General features: G+C 31.8%; 2 protein-coding genes across 2 annotated transcripts in view; both read right to left on the reverse strand.

Moving 5' to 3' along the window:
- The window catches only part of RhoGAP102A (Rho GTPase activating protein at 102A), a 33062-nt gene extending 23955 nt beyond the window's left edge, over positions 1-9107 (reverse strand). Inside the window, exons 1-5 of the mRNA XM_086838080.1 lie at positions 9039-9107; positions 8938-8979; positions 3726-3889; positions 3521-3665; positions 29-121 (exon numbers count right to left, since the gene is read on the reverse strand). Coding sequence (XP_086694206.1) covers positions 29-121; positions 3521-3665; positions 3726-3889; positions 8938-8979; positions 9039-9093 — 499 coding nt within the window. The 5' untranslated portion in view covers positions 9094-9107. The remainder of the gene's footprint in view (positions 1-28; positions 122-3520; positions 3666-3725; positions 3890-8937; positions 8980-9038) is intronic.
- A 39-nt stretch (positions 9108-9146) lies between these two features.
- Positions 9147-19154, reverse strand: dpr7 (defective proboscis extension response 7). The gene is made up of 8 exons (XM_086838081.1): positions 18509-19154; positions 18312-18427; positions 12030-12240; positions 11678-11728; positions 11513-11615; positions 10390-10577; positions 10137-10320; positions 9147-9285 (listed from the first exon to the last, which is right to left on the reverse strand). The coding sequence occupies exons 1-7, from the start codon at positions 18642-18644 to the stop codon at positions 10196-10198; spliced, it is 930 nt and encodes a 309-aa protein (XP_086694207.1). The 5' UTR covers positions 18645-19154; the 3' UTR covers positions 9147-9285; positions 10137-10195.
- Between the last annotated feature and the right edge of the window lie 479 nt (positions 19155-19633).

Below are 19633 nucleotides of genomic sequence, written 5' to 3' on the forward strand. Positions count from 1 at the left end.
TTATGCTTTTTTTCAATAGTAAACTTACTCTGAACATCTTTTTTGCCAATATCGAAAAAGCTGGTGGTAATCGATTTTTTCTTCGGTGCGATTCGCCTCTTCTCCGAAATTCTTTTTAACTCTAAAAAATTCATTTAATTATAATTTTTGGAATATACATATGAATATATTATCGACTATTCTTTATTTAAGTTGCATACCAATGCATCATCAAAGAAAGCTGTCATTGGGATGCCTAAGTTTGTATCTGGACAAAGTGTCGAGGAAAATAAAACAAAAAAACAAGACAACTGAGTTGTTAGAGCCATTATAAAGTTATTATTATTTTTATTGTAATGGTCTTTCCAAGTGATAGATTTAGATTAACTAATTTTATATTTATGCTTTGAGGTGAGTTCCGACGTGGCTTTCCAAATCTGCACATTTCTGTACCTAAATCAAGCATAATTCCCCTTAAACGCTTAACCAACAATTACGTGTAAATATTATAATAATAGTGTTTAATTTATCTGAAAAGAAACACTGGCATTTAAGTTATCCAGTCGACATTTTCAGCTACCTCGGCTGATCGACCAAAAATATCATAAAGCTATTTTTATGGCAACAAAGGTGTTCGGTTTCCGATACTTTCATTCATTCCATCATTTAGTCGAATTGGGAATCCCCCATCTGACTAAAATTATCATATACTTCAAGCAAAGACTGTACAGTCTACAAGATGCCTCACGACCATACATTCGTTTTGCAATATGAGGCTAATTTTTATACCCTTGCAGGGTATTATAATTTCAGTCAGAAGTTTGCAACGCAGTGAAGGAGGCACCTCCGACTATATAAAGTATATATATTCTTGATCAGGATCAACAGCCGAGTCGATCTAGCCATGCCATGAAGCTATCTGAATGAAACTTTGTAGTTAGCATTCTATATACTCTCACTCGTATAAATGTCGGAACGGGCCAGATCGGACGACTAAATCATATAGCTGCCATAGGAATGATCGGATAATTTTTCAAAAAAAAAATTATAACATTTTCAGTTTTCAACAGAATTTGATCAAATATAGCCATTTTACTATACTCTTCAATTTTGTATAAAATTTTATGAATATCGGACTACTATATCATATACATAGCTCCCATAGGAACGATCGAGAAATTAATGCAATTAAATTTATAACTTTTTCAGTTTTCAGCAGATTTTCATCAAATTTGAGGTATAGCCATTTTATATTAGTCTTAAATTTTGTGTCAAATTTCATGAAAATCAGACAACTATTTCATAGAGGTGCCATACAAACGATCGTTTGATGTAGAGGAAAAATGCAAATCTGTGAATGTAAAACTGAATGAAAGTAGACATCTTTGTTTTTGAACATAAATACACATAATTAATGTTTATATTATTTAATATTGATACAATTACAAGCGGCAAGTGCCAAAGTTAGCTACCTTTCTTGTTATTCCTTTGCAGGGTAAAATAATTTTAGTGGGCCGTTTTCAAAACGTTGAAAGAATCATTTCCGACCCTATAAAGTATACATATGGGCAATTCTCCAGAAACGTGCACCGCGGCCAAAAACTTAAAATTGCTTAAAAACGAGTATACATGATTACATTAAAAATTGGTCAGGATGATCAAGACTAAGAGAATTTTTCATTTTCTAAAATAAGTTTCAAAAAAATCGATGTCAAACACGCGCAAACGCAAATAATGTTGTTTTTATCAAAAAAAGGCATAAAAAATGGCATGTTTTTTTTTGATGCCCATCTCTTAAACCGAACCATTTTGTTTTAACTTTTGGTTTCTAATATGACATAAAAAACCCAAAGATTCAATATTAAGTGCAAAAGGACATATCCGATCACCAATATTCGTACAGTTTCAGTTTGAATTAGCGCTTTCCAAACTGTCGCGTGCGACACGTCGCGTGCGACCGGGACTAAAATTGAATTTAAAAAATAACTACTTAAAATTTTAAAATCAAACAAAATAGGTTAGTAAGATAATTCATTGCGTAATTCATTAAAATTTATTGTACTACAATTTTTCATCACGTTTCGCTGAAATCAGAGCTTAAACTGGTTTTTTTTTCAAATGTAACTTCTATTTTTGTCGCGTGCGAACGCAGTACATTTTAGTGAATATCTTGAAAACAAACAAGGGTTCAAAATCGACCTTTGCACCAATTATAGTGCTAACCAAGAGCGATACGTTTCAATTTTTATAAAATTAAAATAAAGTCTTGGCACATGTGTTTTTTTAGTTTGAATGCGTACGAATGTCGAATTCGACACCAGAGAATTGCCCATATACATATGTATGTATGTATGTATACTCTTGATCAGCATCAACAGCCGAGTCCATCTAGCCGTATCCGTCTGTCCGCTTCTATGCAAACTAGTCTATCAGTTTTCAAGCTTAATGAAACTTTTCCATATCATATATGTAGCTGTTATAGGAACGATTAGAAAAGTTTTACAAACAAAATTTCAACCTTTCCGGTTTCAACATACATACATTCATCTAATTTGAGATATTGCCATTTAATATTATTCTAGAATTTCGGGCTTAATTTTAAGAAAATCGGTCTACCATATCATAAAGCTGCCACAGGAACGATTGAGAAATTAATTGATCAGGATTAACACCCGAGTCGATCGTCCCATGTCCGTCTTCCCGTCCATCTGTCCGTTTCGAAGCACACTAGTCGCTCAGCTTTGAAAGTATCTCAATGAAACTTTGAAGTTAGTCTTTTACATATATACTTTTACTCGTATATATGTATGTCGGAACTGGCCGGATCGGACGACTTTATCAAATAGACGCAATAGGAACGATCGGAAAATTTCAAAATATTCCAATTTTCAAAAATTATTAAATATAGACATTTTTAATATTTTAGAATTTCGGTTTTAATTTTATGAACATCGGATTACTTTATCATTTAGCTGTCATACAAACGATCGCTACATACAGAAGAAAACCGAAAACTGTGAATATATGTTTTTGTCATAAATATATATAATTTATGTTGTATTGATTCCTAATAATTAAACTGCAACCTGCTAGGGTATAAAAACTTCGGCGTGCCGAAGTTAGCTTTTTTCCATAACATTAAAATCAAAATTCTAGAATAATATAAAAGAGCTATTTCTCAAATTTTATGAAAATTTGTAGAAAACTGAAACAGTTATAATTTTAAATTATAAATAAAATTTAAATTAAATTTTACACAACATTTTAGAATAATATTAAATGGATATATCTTAAATTTTATAAAATGTTTGTTGTAAATATTTTCCGATTGTTCCTATGGCATATATAGTCCTTCGATTCGACCCGTTCCGAGACATGGCTAGATCAACTCCGCTGTTAATGCTGATCAAGAATAAATATACTTTATGTGGTCAGAGGTGACTCAATCACTGCGATACAGGTTTCTGACTAATACCCTGTAAGGGTGTAAAAAAATAACCTAAAAACCAGAACATTTATGTATATAACATTTTAAACTTACCCGCAACATTTCCAATATTTAACTCCTTAATCTTTTCTAAAATAATATCGTTTAGGAAATCCGTTTCAAATTTGGATAACTTTGTTAATATCACATCTTCAACGTGAAACCTTTCGCCATTATCGGCAACCCATAGTAAATTCTCCTAAAATTGTAGGTATGAATATTTTACAAATATGTTACCTAATATAAAATATTTTCTCACCGCAGGATGCCATTTTAAGGAAGGAGTGCGAATAAGGTCTTCCTGCACATTGTGTGTATTTTGGCTTTTTGAACGGCTACGCAATATTTTTGTAGTTACAAATTGTCCAACATTCGACAATGACTTCGATTTTTGCATATTTGGTGTTAATACATTTCGTTGATCTAAGGAAAGATAAAAAAGACATTTTTAAAATAAAAACCAAAACAAGAATGGAAGGAGAACTTCGGCACGCCGAGGTTTATACACCGTTGCAAATAGTACTTCGATCACTAGTAATTAATGCAAGATAAATTATACATATTTATGTTAAAAAACAATGAAGTAAAGCCTGCATTTGTTTATTTACCTATACATATTATATCTAGAGTTTTAAATTCAGTTTTGCCCTTTCCTCTAATCTTACGATCGTTTGTATGGCAGCTATATAATATAGTCGTCCGATTTGCATAAAATTTAAACAAAAATTTTAGAATAATAGGAATAATAAAATACAGAATTTTCTAGAAAAATATATAGAATGGCTTTATATCAAACTGAAAATCTGTTGAATATTGAAAAAGCTTTAATTTTTTTTTCTAAAAATTTTCCGATAGTTCCGAAGGCAGCAATTTGATATAGTTGTTCGATCCGGCTCTCTTCGACATACATACATATGTAATACATATACATATTATGTATATACAAGTGAGACTATTTAAAAGACAAACTGCAAATTTTCATTCATATAGCTTAAAAACTGAGAGGCTGTTTGCGTAGAAACGGACAGACGGACATGGCTTGATCGACTCGGCTGTTGATGCTAATCAATAATATATATATTCTTTATAAGATCGGAGGTGATTTCTTCACAACGTTGCAAACTCCTTACTGTTATACCCTTGCAAGGGTATTACAAGATAGAACGCTTATTTCGGAAATCGGAAGTTTGTAAAGTTGGGGTAATCAACCGAATCGATTTAGTGAATTCAACACATGACAACATTTTCTTACTTTATACATATGTATGTATGTATAAGGCAGACATGTATAACCATCGAACTAGTTTTTCAGGCTGTCCATAACACTGGAAAACTCAATTGCCTTATTATTTGATGCTTAAACTTTCTGGTACCGGGTCCTTCACAGTCAATTAAACTAGATTGGACGTTCTTACTTGGCCTATAATTTAAATATAACTCAAATGATCAGTTTCGGAAGTTTTTTTTTTTTTTTCACGATCAATACATTTTACCAGTCTTATTTGTATACTAAAAAGAAGCTTTGGCGACTTAAAATTTTTGTTAAAAAACAGTGCATTGCGGACGCTACAAAAAATAGAAGTGCTGTTTGACCTAATCTTGAAAATTGTATATATATATATATATATATTTAATATATAAAACTTTTAAACAACAATAAAATAATGTAGTTTTTCATTTATATAAGTAATATTTAATTTATTACTTTATTTATGTTACAAGGTTATTCCCGATTTAGAACTGTAAATCGCGAACGCTACAATATTTCCATTATGCTTTTTGCTAAAATTTGTTAATGACATTTTAATTAGATAAATAAAAACATTACTTCAATACATAAAAAAATAGTTGAAACAAAAGTAATAAGGGACACATGTTTTTTAAAGAAAATATGTTTTAGGTACGAACTGAAGAATATTTGTTCTATCTAAATGATTTTTCTTTATATATGTATGGATGGCAAACGGTACAATATTCAATTCACTAAAAAACCTTCTTCTAGCCACAATAACAACATTTTTTTATCTATTAATTACCAACAATAGGCTGAGTTTGAGAATACATTTCCTAACTTTAACACCGACTGCTTATCATGTAATGATGAGAACACCTATTTATTATATACATTATTTATCGTTCTTTTTCGCGCTACAGCATTTGTACTTTACTTTTGAACGGATCAGTTTAAATACAAAATAAAATACAAAAGGACTCTTTAAAATTAATAAAAACTTATCTAATTTTTAGGACTACTAATCTAATTCTACTTTTGTCATAGAAAGGACTAAAATTTAGTACGTTTGGAAAGACGTTTTCTCCGTGTGCACGAGCTTAATATAGATTTGAAGAGTCCTGGATAATTTAAATTTATAAAAAGGTATTACCTTTAATACTTACATATATTCGGAATTTTTTCTTTTAATGTATTTATAGAAGCCCCTGTAGAATTGTAGTGCCCATGTCCATGCCAAATATTTGAAAGAAAGTGAGAGCTCGAAGACAGCAAGCCGCTTGAAGAAGGTCTCAACGATTTATCTTGAAAATGTTCCGATGGGCTGGATGGGGAAGTGGGGGCAGAGGTACTGTCTAGCACCGATCCATTTAAAATTTGACGCCTCCATTCCAACGCCTTTTCTCTTCTCTCATCCTCAGACTTCCTCCATTCGCTATGGGCATTTTGTAGATTTATGGTACTATCGTTGCCCCGTATAAAGTCCAATGCAATTAGCGGCCAAGCATCTAAGGTCTGAGTAGCTTTATTTAAGCCATCATTCATTCCCGGAGGATTTATTTCACCTTTGGACTTGATATTTCTCAAAGTTGTATCATAATTAATTGATCGAAATTTATTTGCTGCATCTATATCGTGAACACTTTTCTTTCTGGCCATTTTTAGATAACGTTTAATTGTATTGCTCACGGATTGTGATATATCTTCGTTGTCAATGGAACTTTTACGGCAATTATGTGTGTCCTTCTCCTCTGAGGAGTTCTGCAGAAAAATTGACTTGTATTCATCCGCCAAGCATTTTAGTTCACTTAACTGAATAAAATTAGTTTGGGTTCCCGAAGAAGCGGTTGCCACTCTTTCTATTTTTTGCGAAAATGTTAGGCTATTGTTAAGATCCAAATAATTCAAATCGCGCTTAGGTGCATTGGATGCCTTCTTACTAATATCACGTTGTTCTAGATTTATGGGATTGTGATTTCTCTGAGATATTACTATATTATTCCTAATATTATGTTCTTCTAGATTTTTGGCATTCTTCTGAGCGCTTTGATTATAAGCTTTCATAGCGTTATCCAAACTTCCGAAATTGGAATTTCCAGAAAGTGATGAAGCGCTGTAACTTCTTTTATTATATTTTTGATGATTGATTGACTTTGATGGTTCCATGGAATGTAAAGCCCGATGTAGCTGATTCTTCTTTAATGTACTATAGACTTTCTTTAGAAAAGTTTTATCTTCTAGAATTTTAGGTGATATATCACCAAGGTCCAAATGTAAGGACTCTTCTTGTCCCACTAAAATGCTTTCCGATAAAAGTTTTAGGCGGTCGAGGAGTTCCGTGTGCAAGCCCAAACATGCTGGTTCATTCTTGAGAGTTGACATTTCTGGTCTCTGCGAAGAAGGAGACGATGTTTGATCAGGTCGTGTCGTTTTAGTACCGAGTAACGTTGTTGTTTTATTATATGCATCACGTAGTTTAAGATAGGTTTGCAATAGTTCAATAATACGATCTTGATTATTGATATACCTTTGATGACTAGAATGACGCGATAATAATTTTGAACGCCGTTTGGAGCTGAGAGTGGCACCCGGATATGAGGCTTTTCGCCGCCAAAGTACAAATCTTGGTTCCGAAGCACATACACGTTGAAATTGTGCCTCTATTTGGGCTATGTTATCGGGATTACCTTCTGGTATGAGCTTACGACCGGCATCTGCCATATAACGCCATGTTTTTCTCGTTAGGAGCCAGCGTTCTCTTTTTTTCTCTTTAATGCTACTTCGACGTAGTTTGTTTCCAATATATGATGAGTGGGCAACGGATAACGTTGAAGGGGATACTTGCAATGTATCTTCCTTACATAGCTTTTCGAGCGCCTCATCCAAGGGTCGTGATTTTTTTTTTGTAACTGCCACAGGATTTCGCAGATTCGAAAAAACTTTCGAATGCTGTTTGTTTTCTTTATTTTCCATATTATTTTTTTTATATTTTATGAATGTATTCTTATTAGTTATGACAATGTTTTAATTGCAACATCTTTTTACTATGTACCAGATATTTTTAATTAAAGTTTTCTATATTTATTTATATTTGTGAACAACTTTTATGACGTTTTTTTTTTTTATTTAGTTTTAGTTTAATGGTCGGATTTTTTTCAACCTTAATCACATTGTAAATGTTTTCATATTTATTAATATTTTATATTAATACAATATTTAAATTTGTATTGAATGAAATTATATATATATGTTGCTATTTATGTTATTAAAATATTTTTTATTCCAATGTTCCAGTTTATATTTCTTTGTATATTATTATTTGAGTATAAACGTTTTTATATTGCTTTTATTTTATTTATTTTATTTTATTTTTTGAACCTTTTTCACATTTTAAATATTTTTACTTATTATTTCATATTTATTAATATTTTTGTATATTTTGTATTGTATAATTAAATATATAGTTATTTACGTTATTCAAGTATATTTTTTTGTATTTTAATTTGTATGTTTTTATTTATATATAAAATATCTTTAGTATGGCCTTTTTTATTTTTATTTTAATTTTAATTATTTATCTTTAAACAATTCTAAATTAAACATTTTCAGTTTAGTCAGAATACCGATTATATTTCTGAAGTAAAACACATAAGTATTTTTTTATAAATAAATGCCTCACATTCGTTTCTTTAGGTATTTCTTTCTCTTCGATCGTGTATATATGTACATGTACATATATATTGTGGTTATTAAAAATCAGAAATTTATAAAAACTTCTTGTAATTTTATGAAGCAATTTAATTTATTTCTTTATTTTTTATATTAAAAAAATTTTTATAAACATTTAAACTGTTACGTAGGCATCTCAACATGAGAATATTAGCACGAAGAATAAACGGCAAAAAGCATATACATATTGTAAGCAAAAGAACTGCTTCAAGAAAATATAAATGTGAAGATATTTCGAAAAATATTCAAGAAAAGAATATATTTCAAAATGTATATATGTATGCATATGTATACGAAAATATGCAAGCAGTTTGTTTCTTATATACACAGAAGAATTCTCATTTTTCTCGCAACACACATGGAAGACTTTCCTGCTCATTGATTCCTATACGTTATTATATATATATATATTTATAAATATGTATGATATAAACATATCTTCTGTATTTTACAAATATAAGCACAATTATAAAAACTTATTTTGTCTATATAAATGTTTATGAATACCTACTTGGAGAATTTTGACGTAGTAAAATTACTGCCGAAATAAATACTGTTGTTTGGGAGAGCAGCCTCTAAGTTACTTCCTAACCATTACTAAAAGATACTTACACCAGCGGTCAAGATAATATAAATAGGTGGAAAATATCTTGTGTCGTCTCCGCATTAATTCCGAGTTAAGACAATTTGTTATAAAAAACGAAAAAAATAAACCATTGATTCTTATTTATATTATATATATTTTTTTTTAGTTTTTATATTTATTTTGTATGTATGACTATAGGAATTATAATTAATTGTTTGTATCTGTATTGAATATTATTACAAACGCGTTCGTTCCATTCGAATATGTGGTTCTCTGCAATTAAAAAAGCAATATTTGGATAAGTAATAATTAGCTGAATCTTTGTAAACATATTAAGCTATAAATAAAACCAGCTTCAAGTTGGGATTTTATAAATATATATGTATATGTGTATATGTACATATATTGCGTGAATTATCGACATGCTTTCATCTCTAGCGCCATATAGTCAGAAAAAAGGAATCGATTTTCTCCGAGAAAATTTAATTCAGACAAAATATTTATACTCTTGCAGGGTTGCAGTTTGCAACGGAGTGAAGGAGGCACCTCCGACAATATAAAGTATATATATTCTTGATCAAGATCAACAGCCGAGTCGATCTAGTCATGTCCGTCTGTCCGTTTCTACGCAAACTAGTCCCTCAGTTTTAAAAGCTATCTCAATGAAACTTTGTAGTTAGTCTTCTATATACTCTCACTCGTATATATGTATGTCGGAACGAAACGGATCGAACGACTATATATTTAGTATATATGTGAATGAAATATAATATATATGTATATGTGAATGAAATGAAAGCAGGCATTACTTCATTGTTTTTTAACATAAATATATATAATGTATATTGTCTTAATTCCTAGTGATAGATGTTCTATCTCGAGGGTATATAAACTTTGGCGTGTCGAAGTTAACATTTTTTTTGTTTTTTTTTAATATTTACATCTACTTAGAAATGAAGCCATTTTTCATTATTTCGAAGTTTTGGGTTTAATTCTATACAACAATTGAATAATTACATCATATAAATAGCTAGAGAAAAACGCAAAAATTTTAAAACTGTAAATATAAAACGTGTGGGTGACCAAAATTGACCGATCTAATTGCAAACTGCAAAGTAACTTACCCTTAAAACTAATTTGTTTAGATTATTTGAATTTTTATTTTTTCGTTTGTCTAGTTTAGTCATCTCTCCTTAAAAATTGAAATATATAACAACATTTTGACTGATATGAATATAATAATCATTGCGGTATTGTTAGTCCTTATGCCATTCGCAGAACTAGTTTGCATTGCCGCTGGCTGTTCACCTAAAAAAAAAAAAAAACAATAATAATTGAAACATGTACTTACATACATATATACTATTTAATATTTACCTGTCAATACGTGAACCCTAACTGAAGCTGGTATAGCCCCATTTGGAACGCAAGTATAATTCCCCGAGTCCTTTAAGGAAGCTCGCGTCAACATCAAGCGACTTGTTGTTCCAATATCTGTTTTTTCTGTCTCCAAGCTAATGCCACCGCGAAGGGAATCAAAATCGACAATGGATGATCCATGGTACCTGTAAAATATATTTTTTTATGTATCTTTATCTTTATTAAGTATCATCCATATCATATCTTTATTAAGTAAATATCAACAGACTACATTTCTCCAGCGATCTGACTTTGAATAATGGAATTCAAACTATCAACGTCCTTAATCTCGCTCCTAGTATTGTCCGTTCACTAATCCAATCATGATTTTTATAATTTTGGGCAATGCCTGGAGAACTTTGTTGATGAGTAACCCTTCGATGACTTGAATTCGAAAAGTTTGCATCAACAAAAATATATGTCATTGCCAAGCGCCAACAGTTGTCTTAAAAATTCAGCAGCACGTGTAAAGTGACTCTCAAGTTCGTGGTCAATTTCAATTTGCCACCACAAGGACGATTTTAGGTACGCATTCACCTCATCGGGTGCCGTAGATTACAGAATGTGTTTGACGCGATTCACGTTTAAGTTTACAGATTGGCTTCTTTTAATAAAATTTCGTCTATTGTGAGGTTGCGTATTTGCAGGGAGAATCTGTGCATTTTAGGCCCGCCTTAATGCATTTTGTTCGACACGTTCATCGTGTGTTTGATTATTATTATTTACTGGCCGATATTTGATCGCCTAATAGCACACAGAAAAAAAAACTTGGTAAGTTTTCTCTCTAATGTTAACGAAACGTAAGTTTTCAGCATCTGTTGAACCTCTAAAGAATTTTCAGGAAGGTTTTCCAACTGATGTGAAAATAACACAAATGTACACCATTTTTATATATGTTTTTATACATATGTGCCACTCACATACGGTTGTAGTTGTGTAATTACCTACATTCAAAATATCATAAGTTGCAACGCTAAGGGGCTATAAGGTCAAAACACATTTTTTAAAGATAGAGCCATATAGGCTTTACATTGAATGGACAAATGATCATATTCATATTGAATACTTTTTTAAATCATACCATAATACTGATGATGCATGTGTGTTCACTGAACACGCCAAAGCAATGGTGCTATCACGCTTTACGTGAATTTCCGTCGAACCCAGGATTTTTGCACGAGCAGCTTTTAAAGTTAAATTAAATTAATACAATAGAATTTAAAAATTTATACAGAGGAGAATGCACCTTTTGAATCGTAATACCGTCTATCCGTTTTAATGTTTTGAAATTCATTATCTGCAAAAATTAAAATAAAAATTTTTATATGTATATATTTATGACAGATTTTGTATTCTCTTAAATGTACTAATAGATTTTTAAATGTTAGAAGAAGAAGAAAAGCTTATATATTGCACCACCAAAGTTTGTATATTGCACTTTAAAATTAGATCGTTGAGAAACTGTCGTTTCATTTTCACAATAACTCAAATTGGTGTATTCTGAACGTTCCTTCTGCGATCAGGGATTCCTTCGATACCCACGTTAGTGTAAATGGCCTATTATTTGTGAAACAAATTTGTATGGAGTTAATTCTTACCTGTAATTTCCAAGAAAACAGCTAAATTAATTTTTGGCTCGGTATTCACTTGACACTCATAAACACCGCTATCGCGTGGCTGGGCGTAATCAATTTTTAAATCCCAATCTTCACTGCTTGGTGGATGTATAACTGAAAATCGTTGATCTCCAGTATATGTATATATATTGGTTGTCAGAATGTGAAGATCTCGCTTACGCATCCATGATACCTAAAGAACAAAATTCAGTTTTTAGATGGGCTTGTGAATATATTTTCAATAGTTACTATTATCATTTCAGTCAGAAGTTTGCAATGCAGTGAATGAGTCATCTACGCCCTTATAAAGAATATATTTTCTTTATCAGGATCAACAGCCGAGCTAATGTGGCCATGTACACTCAGCCGCATATCTCTGCGTACACCCCAATAAAAATTGAAATTCAAACTTTTAACACAAGTTGTTCACTTAATTATTAACATTTTAGAAAATTTTTTTCTAACATACTCTTTATTAAACTGTCTTCAATGACATATTTTTTTAGAATTATGAAACAATGCTTTATATTTTATTTTTAATTTTAAACTTAACACTGTAAAAAAATGCCCCCGCAAAAGTCTGCGTACAGCTAACAAAAAACTATTTGAATTTAATAGTATACTTATTTTAATATCTGGTATGGTATCCATTTCTGTGTACAATCTCCGTAAGGCGTCTCGGCATGGAATCCACAAGATTTTTTGGTTCCTCGCCTGTAAATTTGATCGTTTCCCCCACAATGACATCCTTAAGCATTTTTTCGACGTTATTGTATGTTTCCGGATCTTCCGCTCCAAAAGATGCCACAAATGCTCAATTGGGTTAAGATCTGGACTCTTTGGAGGTACTTGCGACTGATTTTTAACTTTTAATAGAAAGTAAAGCTTTGTATTGTGTGCCGTGTGCTTCGAATCATTGTCCTGTTAAAAATCATCAAAGTGCCGACTGCGACTTATACCGAGACAACGCTTTCAGTCGGCAATTTATATTGATAAATTCTCTGGGACTCTCCCTTTCGCAATAATAAAAATATATTTTTTCAAAATGAACACTAAAATAAGAACTTTTAAATAGGGGTACAAATTAATTTATTTGCCTCCAAATATTTAAAATTTTTGTTCTTGCTCTTGCTGCATTTTTGAAGACCCTAAATAAAGTGCAACAACAAATTGTCAATGTATAAAATTAAAAACGAAGAAAAAAAACAAGATAGAAAGCTGATGTTTATATACCCTTGCATAAATAATAAAATTTGTGTTAAAAATCAAGGAAATAATTCCTACCTTAATAATAGTCACCTATAATTACTATGCTTACAGTTTCACATTCACAGTTTGCCATTTTTCACCACATTTAACGATAGTTTCTATTGCAGCTATTTGTTATAGTCTCCTGATTTTCATAATTTAAATCGAAAATCAAATAATATAAAATGGCTATGTGTCAAAATTGAGAGACTAGTTTGCGTAGAAACGGACAGACGGGCAAGGCTATATCGACTCGGCTGTTGATGCTGATCAATGACATATATACTTTATATTGTCGGAAATGACTTCTTCACTGCGTTGGAAACTTCTGACTAAAATTATAATACTCTGCAGGGGTATAAAAAGGAAATGTGAAGTCTATTGCTCGCGATCGTGACACATGACTCAAGGGTAAGAGGAACTGCCTAATAAACAGGCGAGAGCAAGTTCTTTTTTAAATTTTTTCAATTTTCATTTTATTTTTCAATTAAATCTAATAATAAACAATATTGCCAATTATTTTATAGTTCGCTAAGAGCGACTAAGCAAATTAGGGTGCAGAAATTAAAATAAATCAATTAATAAATAAGAAAATGTTATTGCTGTTATACATTTTATGCTTGAAACATTATGTAACAATTTCCAAATTCAATATTAGTTTTACATTTTCTTAAACAAAAGGTATTATTTGTGATTACTTTTTAAAATTATATTATTAAGAAAATGTTTTTTCTAAAGAATTTGGCAAACTCTTGAATATATAAAATTAAATTCTTAAACTTTGATGCGAAAAACCCCGGAAATAAAACGGCAGTTACCTGATCATATTTTCCCGTAGTATTTTCAAATGAAAGCAAAGAAGGATTTGTTTTAGGCTTACCGTATTGTTAACAAAGTTATAAAACTTTTTTGGTTTCTGTGAGAACTGGACCCTGCAACAAGTCAAATAGTTTTCGTGTTCAGCGCAGTTTGAAAATCTCCTAGGACTACCAAATGGTTTTTAGCCGAAAGTCTATTGAAAACCATCTGAATATAGGCAAGGAAGATCCAATATATAGGAAATTTCAATAATGGAGGAATGCTGAAATGGAGAATTAACAGGCACACTCGGCCACCATATTTGATTTCTTAGCGCTCGATTTAAACATTCCCGTTGCCCGTACCGGGTTGTTGGGATCCGCGTACATGCTGCCCACCAACTGTTTTTTTTTTTACATGGGAGGCTATTGGCTAACCAGCGCCAAGAAAATATCGAGTTTTACAAAAAACTCGATAATACATATGTACTTAAAACCACGACAAAACGACAGGCCTCGCAGCAGTAAAGCAGGCCGATGTTTTTTCTAACACCGTTCACCGTCCAACCTGCAACACCAATGCACTTGGCGGAAAGACGTTGAATTGTAATCCGGCCCGTTCCGAATTATATACGACTGATAGTATATAGGGACTAACTAAAAAGTTTCATTCATATAGCTTGCAAACTCAGAGTAGTTTGTGTAGAAACGGACAGACAGATGGACACACGGACGGACCGACAGACATGGCTAGATCGACTCGCCTGCTAATCCTGATCAAGAATATACAGTGGCGGGCAAAATTGAGTGTATGTTCATAACTCTGACTTTGGCCATCACTAAAAACGCAACCACACAAGCAAAGCCAACAATTTGCTCAATCGCTCATGTTTTTGGGAACTGATTCGTACTGCCCAAGCCGTCGTTTAATCCAATAGTATTGTTTTCCATCGCTTTGGAAACGTTTAAATTTCGACTTATCAGACCAGACAATTCGTTTCTAATCTTCAGTAGTTCAATTTGTGTGGTTTTTAGCAAATTTTAAGCGAGCATGTACATTAATTCAGGCTTATTTTTCTTCAGCTCGACATATATCTGATGTCCTGCAATACCTTTTTAGCTCTCCATTCGCTGACGTTTTTGTTTACGGCCAGACAATCACACTTTGGTGTTAAAATCTTGTTCCTTGTGCATTTTGGACTTCATTAGACGAGCATCTGAGTACTTTATTATTTTTTGCCGGTCTGTGACTTGAGGCTTGTGGCTAAGCGTTCGCCTCTTTTGAATGGATTGGTAAAATTCCAAGCCTCGGCAATTTTACGAGTAAACTGGCACTTTCAGTCAGACTCAGGACATTATGTTCAATTCCCCGACGATTTTCGCATTTCTTGGCCTTTATCAATAAAATGTTCTCATTATTCATCGACAACAGCTTTTCTGTTTTGTTAGTTTAGTTTAACACGGTTTAAACTAATCACGACCAGCAAAAGAGATCTTAAAAGCAAAGATAGGCACAAAACATAAAACGTGCAAAATTGAGTTAATGTGGGTTTATCTTGTTTTCTTATTCTAGGTATTTGAGTTTATATGATATGTTGTTGATTCTTTCCTTAAATAGTAATAAAACCAGTAAAAACAAGAAAGGAAGCTATCTTCGGCACGCCGAAGTTCATATACCTTGCTAGATAGAACTTCGATGTCAAGGAATCAATACAATATAAATTATATATATTAATGTTACAGTTTTACATACACAGATTTGCATTTTTCCTCTATATCTAACGATCGTTCCTATGGGAGCTACATGAAATAGTAGTCCGATTTTAATAAAATGTTAAAAAAAATTGTAAAGTAATATAAATGGCTGTATCTCAAATTTAATTAGATTCTGTTGAAAACTGAAAAGGTTAAAAATTTTAGTTGTATTAATTTCTCGATCGTTCCTTTAGGAGCTATTGGATATAGTAGTCAGATTTTCATAAAATTGTACACAAAATTGTAAAGTAATATAAAATGGCTATATCTTAAATTTGATCAAATTTTGTTGAAAACTGAATATATCATAATTTTTTTTGTTTCAATTTTGCGATCATTCTTGAACGAAATCCCTTAATATTGTATTTAACTCTAACAATGTTATCAGAAGACCTGTATGATTCTGTCTACGCTCTTAAGTACTAAAATGTATTTTTAGTCAATATCGGTAAAATATGAGAAAAAACTATAACCCTGTTTTATTAAAATGCGAATTTTTAAGCACAGTTTTTCTCGACCATTTGTCCCGCGCTCTATCTCTCTGTTTGGTCTGAAATGTCATTTATCGCTCCGCGTAACATGCTTAACCGGGGAAATCCTTATCATTAAGGGCATCTTCCTTTTAACAACTCTAGAGGGAAATACAGGTAAGCGGGCAAACGGACATGGCTAGATCAAAAACAATAGAACTACTGAGATGAGTAACGGCCATACATTCGTTTTGCAATATGGGGTTAGATTTTTTGATGGCAACGACAATCGCGCTTGTGTATGAGTGAAAAAAACCCTGCAGCTCCACATGTCATCAACAATTCATCAACGTGCTGACCCTTAACCCTATTGCCCTTTCTTTACATGAATTTGGAACGAGATCGCCAGCTTGGGATATTGATTATACATTAATCGAGAGCGGGACTGTCACTAACGGACCGCCACTTATTGATTTTAAGAATTTGTGTGTTTATTAGAGATAGCCACTTGTTGGTTTCAAGAATTAATTGTGTTAATTGAGATAGGGTATATAGGTATATGTCACTGCCCTGCAGTACCACATGTCATCAATAGGCCACTTTCATCAACAATTCATTAATGAGCCGACTGCGACTTCGACCGATTCGACGCTCTGCCCATGATACAATTACGAAGGTAGTCGTCGGCAGTATCATTGCTCGGCCGATGATGAATTGTTTATGAATGCTAAATGTTGAGGTTGATGACAGCCTAGGACATGCCCATGTTAAATTCATCAGTAATTTGAATGGACATTAATCGATGAATCATCAACAACACCGCCTTGACTGTTGATGAATCTATGATGAATTACTGATGAATATGTCACTATATATATATCTAACTGGCAAAACGTGAAAGAAAGTTCAAATTGTGAAATTGCAATTTTCACGTGAGCATATACAATTAACAGCGAATTTTATTTTTCCAGTGCAATAAAAAGGCCAAAAATTGGTGAATCATTGATGAATTGTTGATGAATAATCAATTAATTGTTGTTGATGACAGTCTAGGACATGACCGTGATAAATGCATCAGTAATTTGTATGGACATTAATCGATGAATCATTAACAACACCGCCTTGACTGTTGATGAATCTATGATGAATTACTGATGAATATGTGACTATATATATATATCTAACTGGCAAAACGTGAAAGAAAGTTCAAATTGTGAAATTGCAATTTTCACGTGAGCATATACAATTAACAGCGAATTTTATTTTTCCAGTGCAATAAAAAGGCCAAAAATTGGTGAATCATTGATGAATTGTTGATGAATAATCAATTAATTGTTGTTGATGACAGTCTAGGACATGACCGTGATAAATGCATCAGTAATTTGTATGGACATTCATCAACAACATCGCCTTGACATTATGTGTTCCTAAATTCTTCTGTTTGCAAGCGCAAGCCCCAAAAATTGAAATCGATGTCTTTGCATATTTTTCACACTTCGCATGCTTAATACCACAATGTTCCTTTGTAATGTATTATTATATATGTATTTATTTCTGGTAATTACTTTTATTATTTATTATTATTTATTATTTATATATTCAAATAATTATCATATAAAATATTCGTTTTTTAAAAAGAACTAGAAACTTATAAAGTGATGGTTATATTATGATCAATGAGAATACGCCTCTTATCTCTGGCCCAGAAACCGATCAGAAACCTATTGATCTGCAGATCAACGGTGGCTTTTGAACTCACTGGCTTTTAAACAAAATGTAAGAGAGCCTGAAGCCAGTTCAAAAACCAGCACGAAAAAATAATGTGCAAACAAATCAATTGGCGTTACTTATATTAATAATTGTATTGTTTTTGGCTAGATCGTTTCGGCTGTTGATCGGGATAATACATAAATACATATGTCTTGTTCTTTCTAGGGTATTGACAAACTTCTGACTAAAATTTTAATACTGCTGCAAAGGTATAAAAAACTTACCGTGCGGTTTCCCTTGTTTTTAACACGACATCTTAAAATAGCAATTTCGTCAATGACAGCTGAAACATTTCTGGGGCTTATATCATCAAAAAAAGGACGATCCGAATTGGCCAAATCTAAATAATAATGTATATTAAATTGGAAAAAATTATTGTGTACATACATATGTATGTACACACATATGTGTTAAAGCTTACCGTTCAGATTTAAATATGTAGAAGCATTGATATGATGAAGGCATATGTTGAAATTTAATATCAAAAAAATTAATGGCTTGATTTTACTAATAGAATTATAAGTCGAATATGTATTATTTTTGTCAACTGTCGTCATATTGCTTTTAGTACAAGAATCATTGTTTATTATCCAAAATGTAGCGGTTTATTTTGTATAGCTGTCCATGTATATATTAATCATGGTTAACACAAACACTAATGTTGGTAACACAATCGGTTTTATAAATATTCGCTTGCCCACTGAATATTTTAAATATAATATGTGAAAACTCGTTGTGCGGCATAAGGGTAGGGCTAACAGACGTTCTTCATTTCTGAAAATATACTTCGCTTAGGATAATTTATATTCTTTTTAGATACAATATATATCAGCTTAGTAGATGTCGAAAACGTTTTTTTTTTTCTCAACATTAAGCTTACTTCAACCCCCATAAATTCTTGAATAAAAGAGAGCTTTTTATGGAGAACTTGAAGTTGTCATTGCAGCCCTGAAGACGTATCTGCGCATGCCCAAAAAAAGTCTACTTGCCTATAAAACTTATATTCTTAAGCTTGTTTTTTGTTTTTATAATTTTTTTGTTAAAACTTATGACTCTAAAACTCGTCTGAGAAGTAAAAGAAAAATACACATGCGGTATTTAAACATGTGAATTCAAGAACATTATGAACGGCTTTATACCCTTGCATGGTATTATAATTTTAAAAGTTTGCTAAGCAGTGAAGGAGTCATTCCTACCCTAAAAAGAGTATACATTCTTGATCAGCATAAACAGCTGATTTGATCTAACCACGTCAGTCTGTCCTATTCTACGCCAACTAGTCTATCAGTTTTAAAGTTACCTGGATGAAACTCTTTAATACACATATGTATACAATACACTCTGTCGTATATAAGTCGGAACGGGACGGATCGGAAAAATTATAACTTTTTCAGTTTTTGACATATTTTTATCAAATTTGGGATATAGCCATTTAATATTATTTTACAATTTTGTGTAAAATTTTATAAATATCGGACTACTTTATTATATAGCTGCCATAGGAACAATCGAGAAATTGATATAATTAAAAATAATAATTCTTTCA

The sequence above is a fragment of the Drosophila serrata genome, unplaced genomic scaffold, assembly GCF_035046125.1.
Source record: "Drosophila serrata isolate PLE 108 unplaced genomic scaffold, ASM3504612v1 contig_345, whole genome shotgun sequence".
Taxonomy (NCBI): domain Eukaryota; kingdom Metazoa; phylum Arthropoda; class Insecta; order Diptera; family Drosophilidae; genus Drosophila; species Drosophila serrata.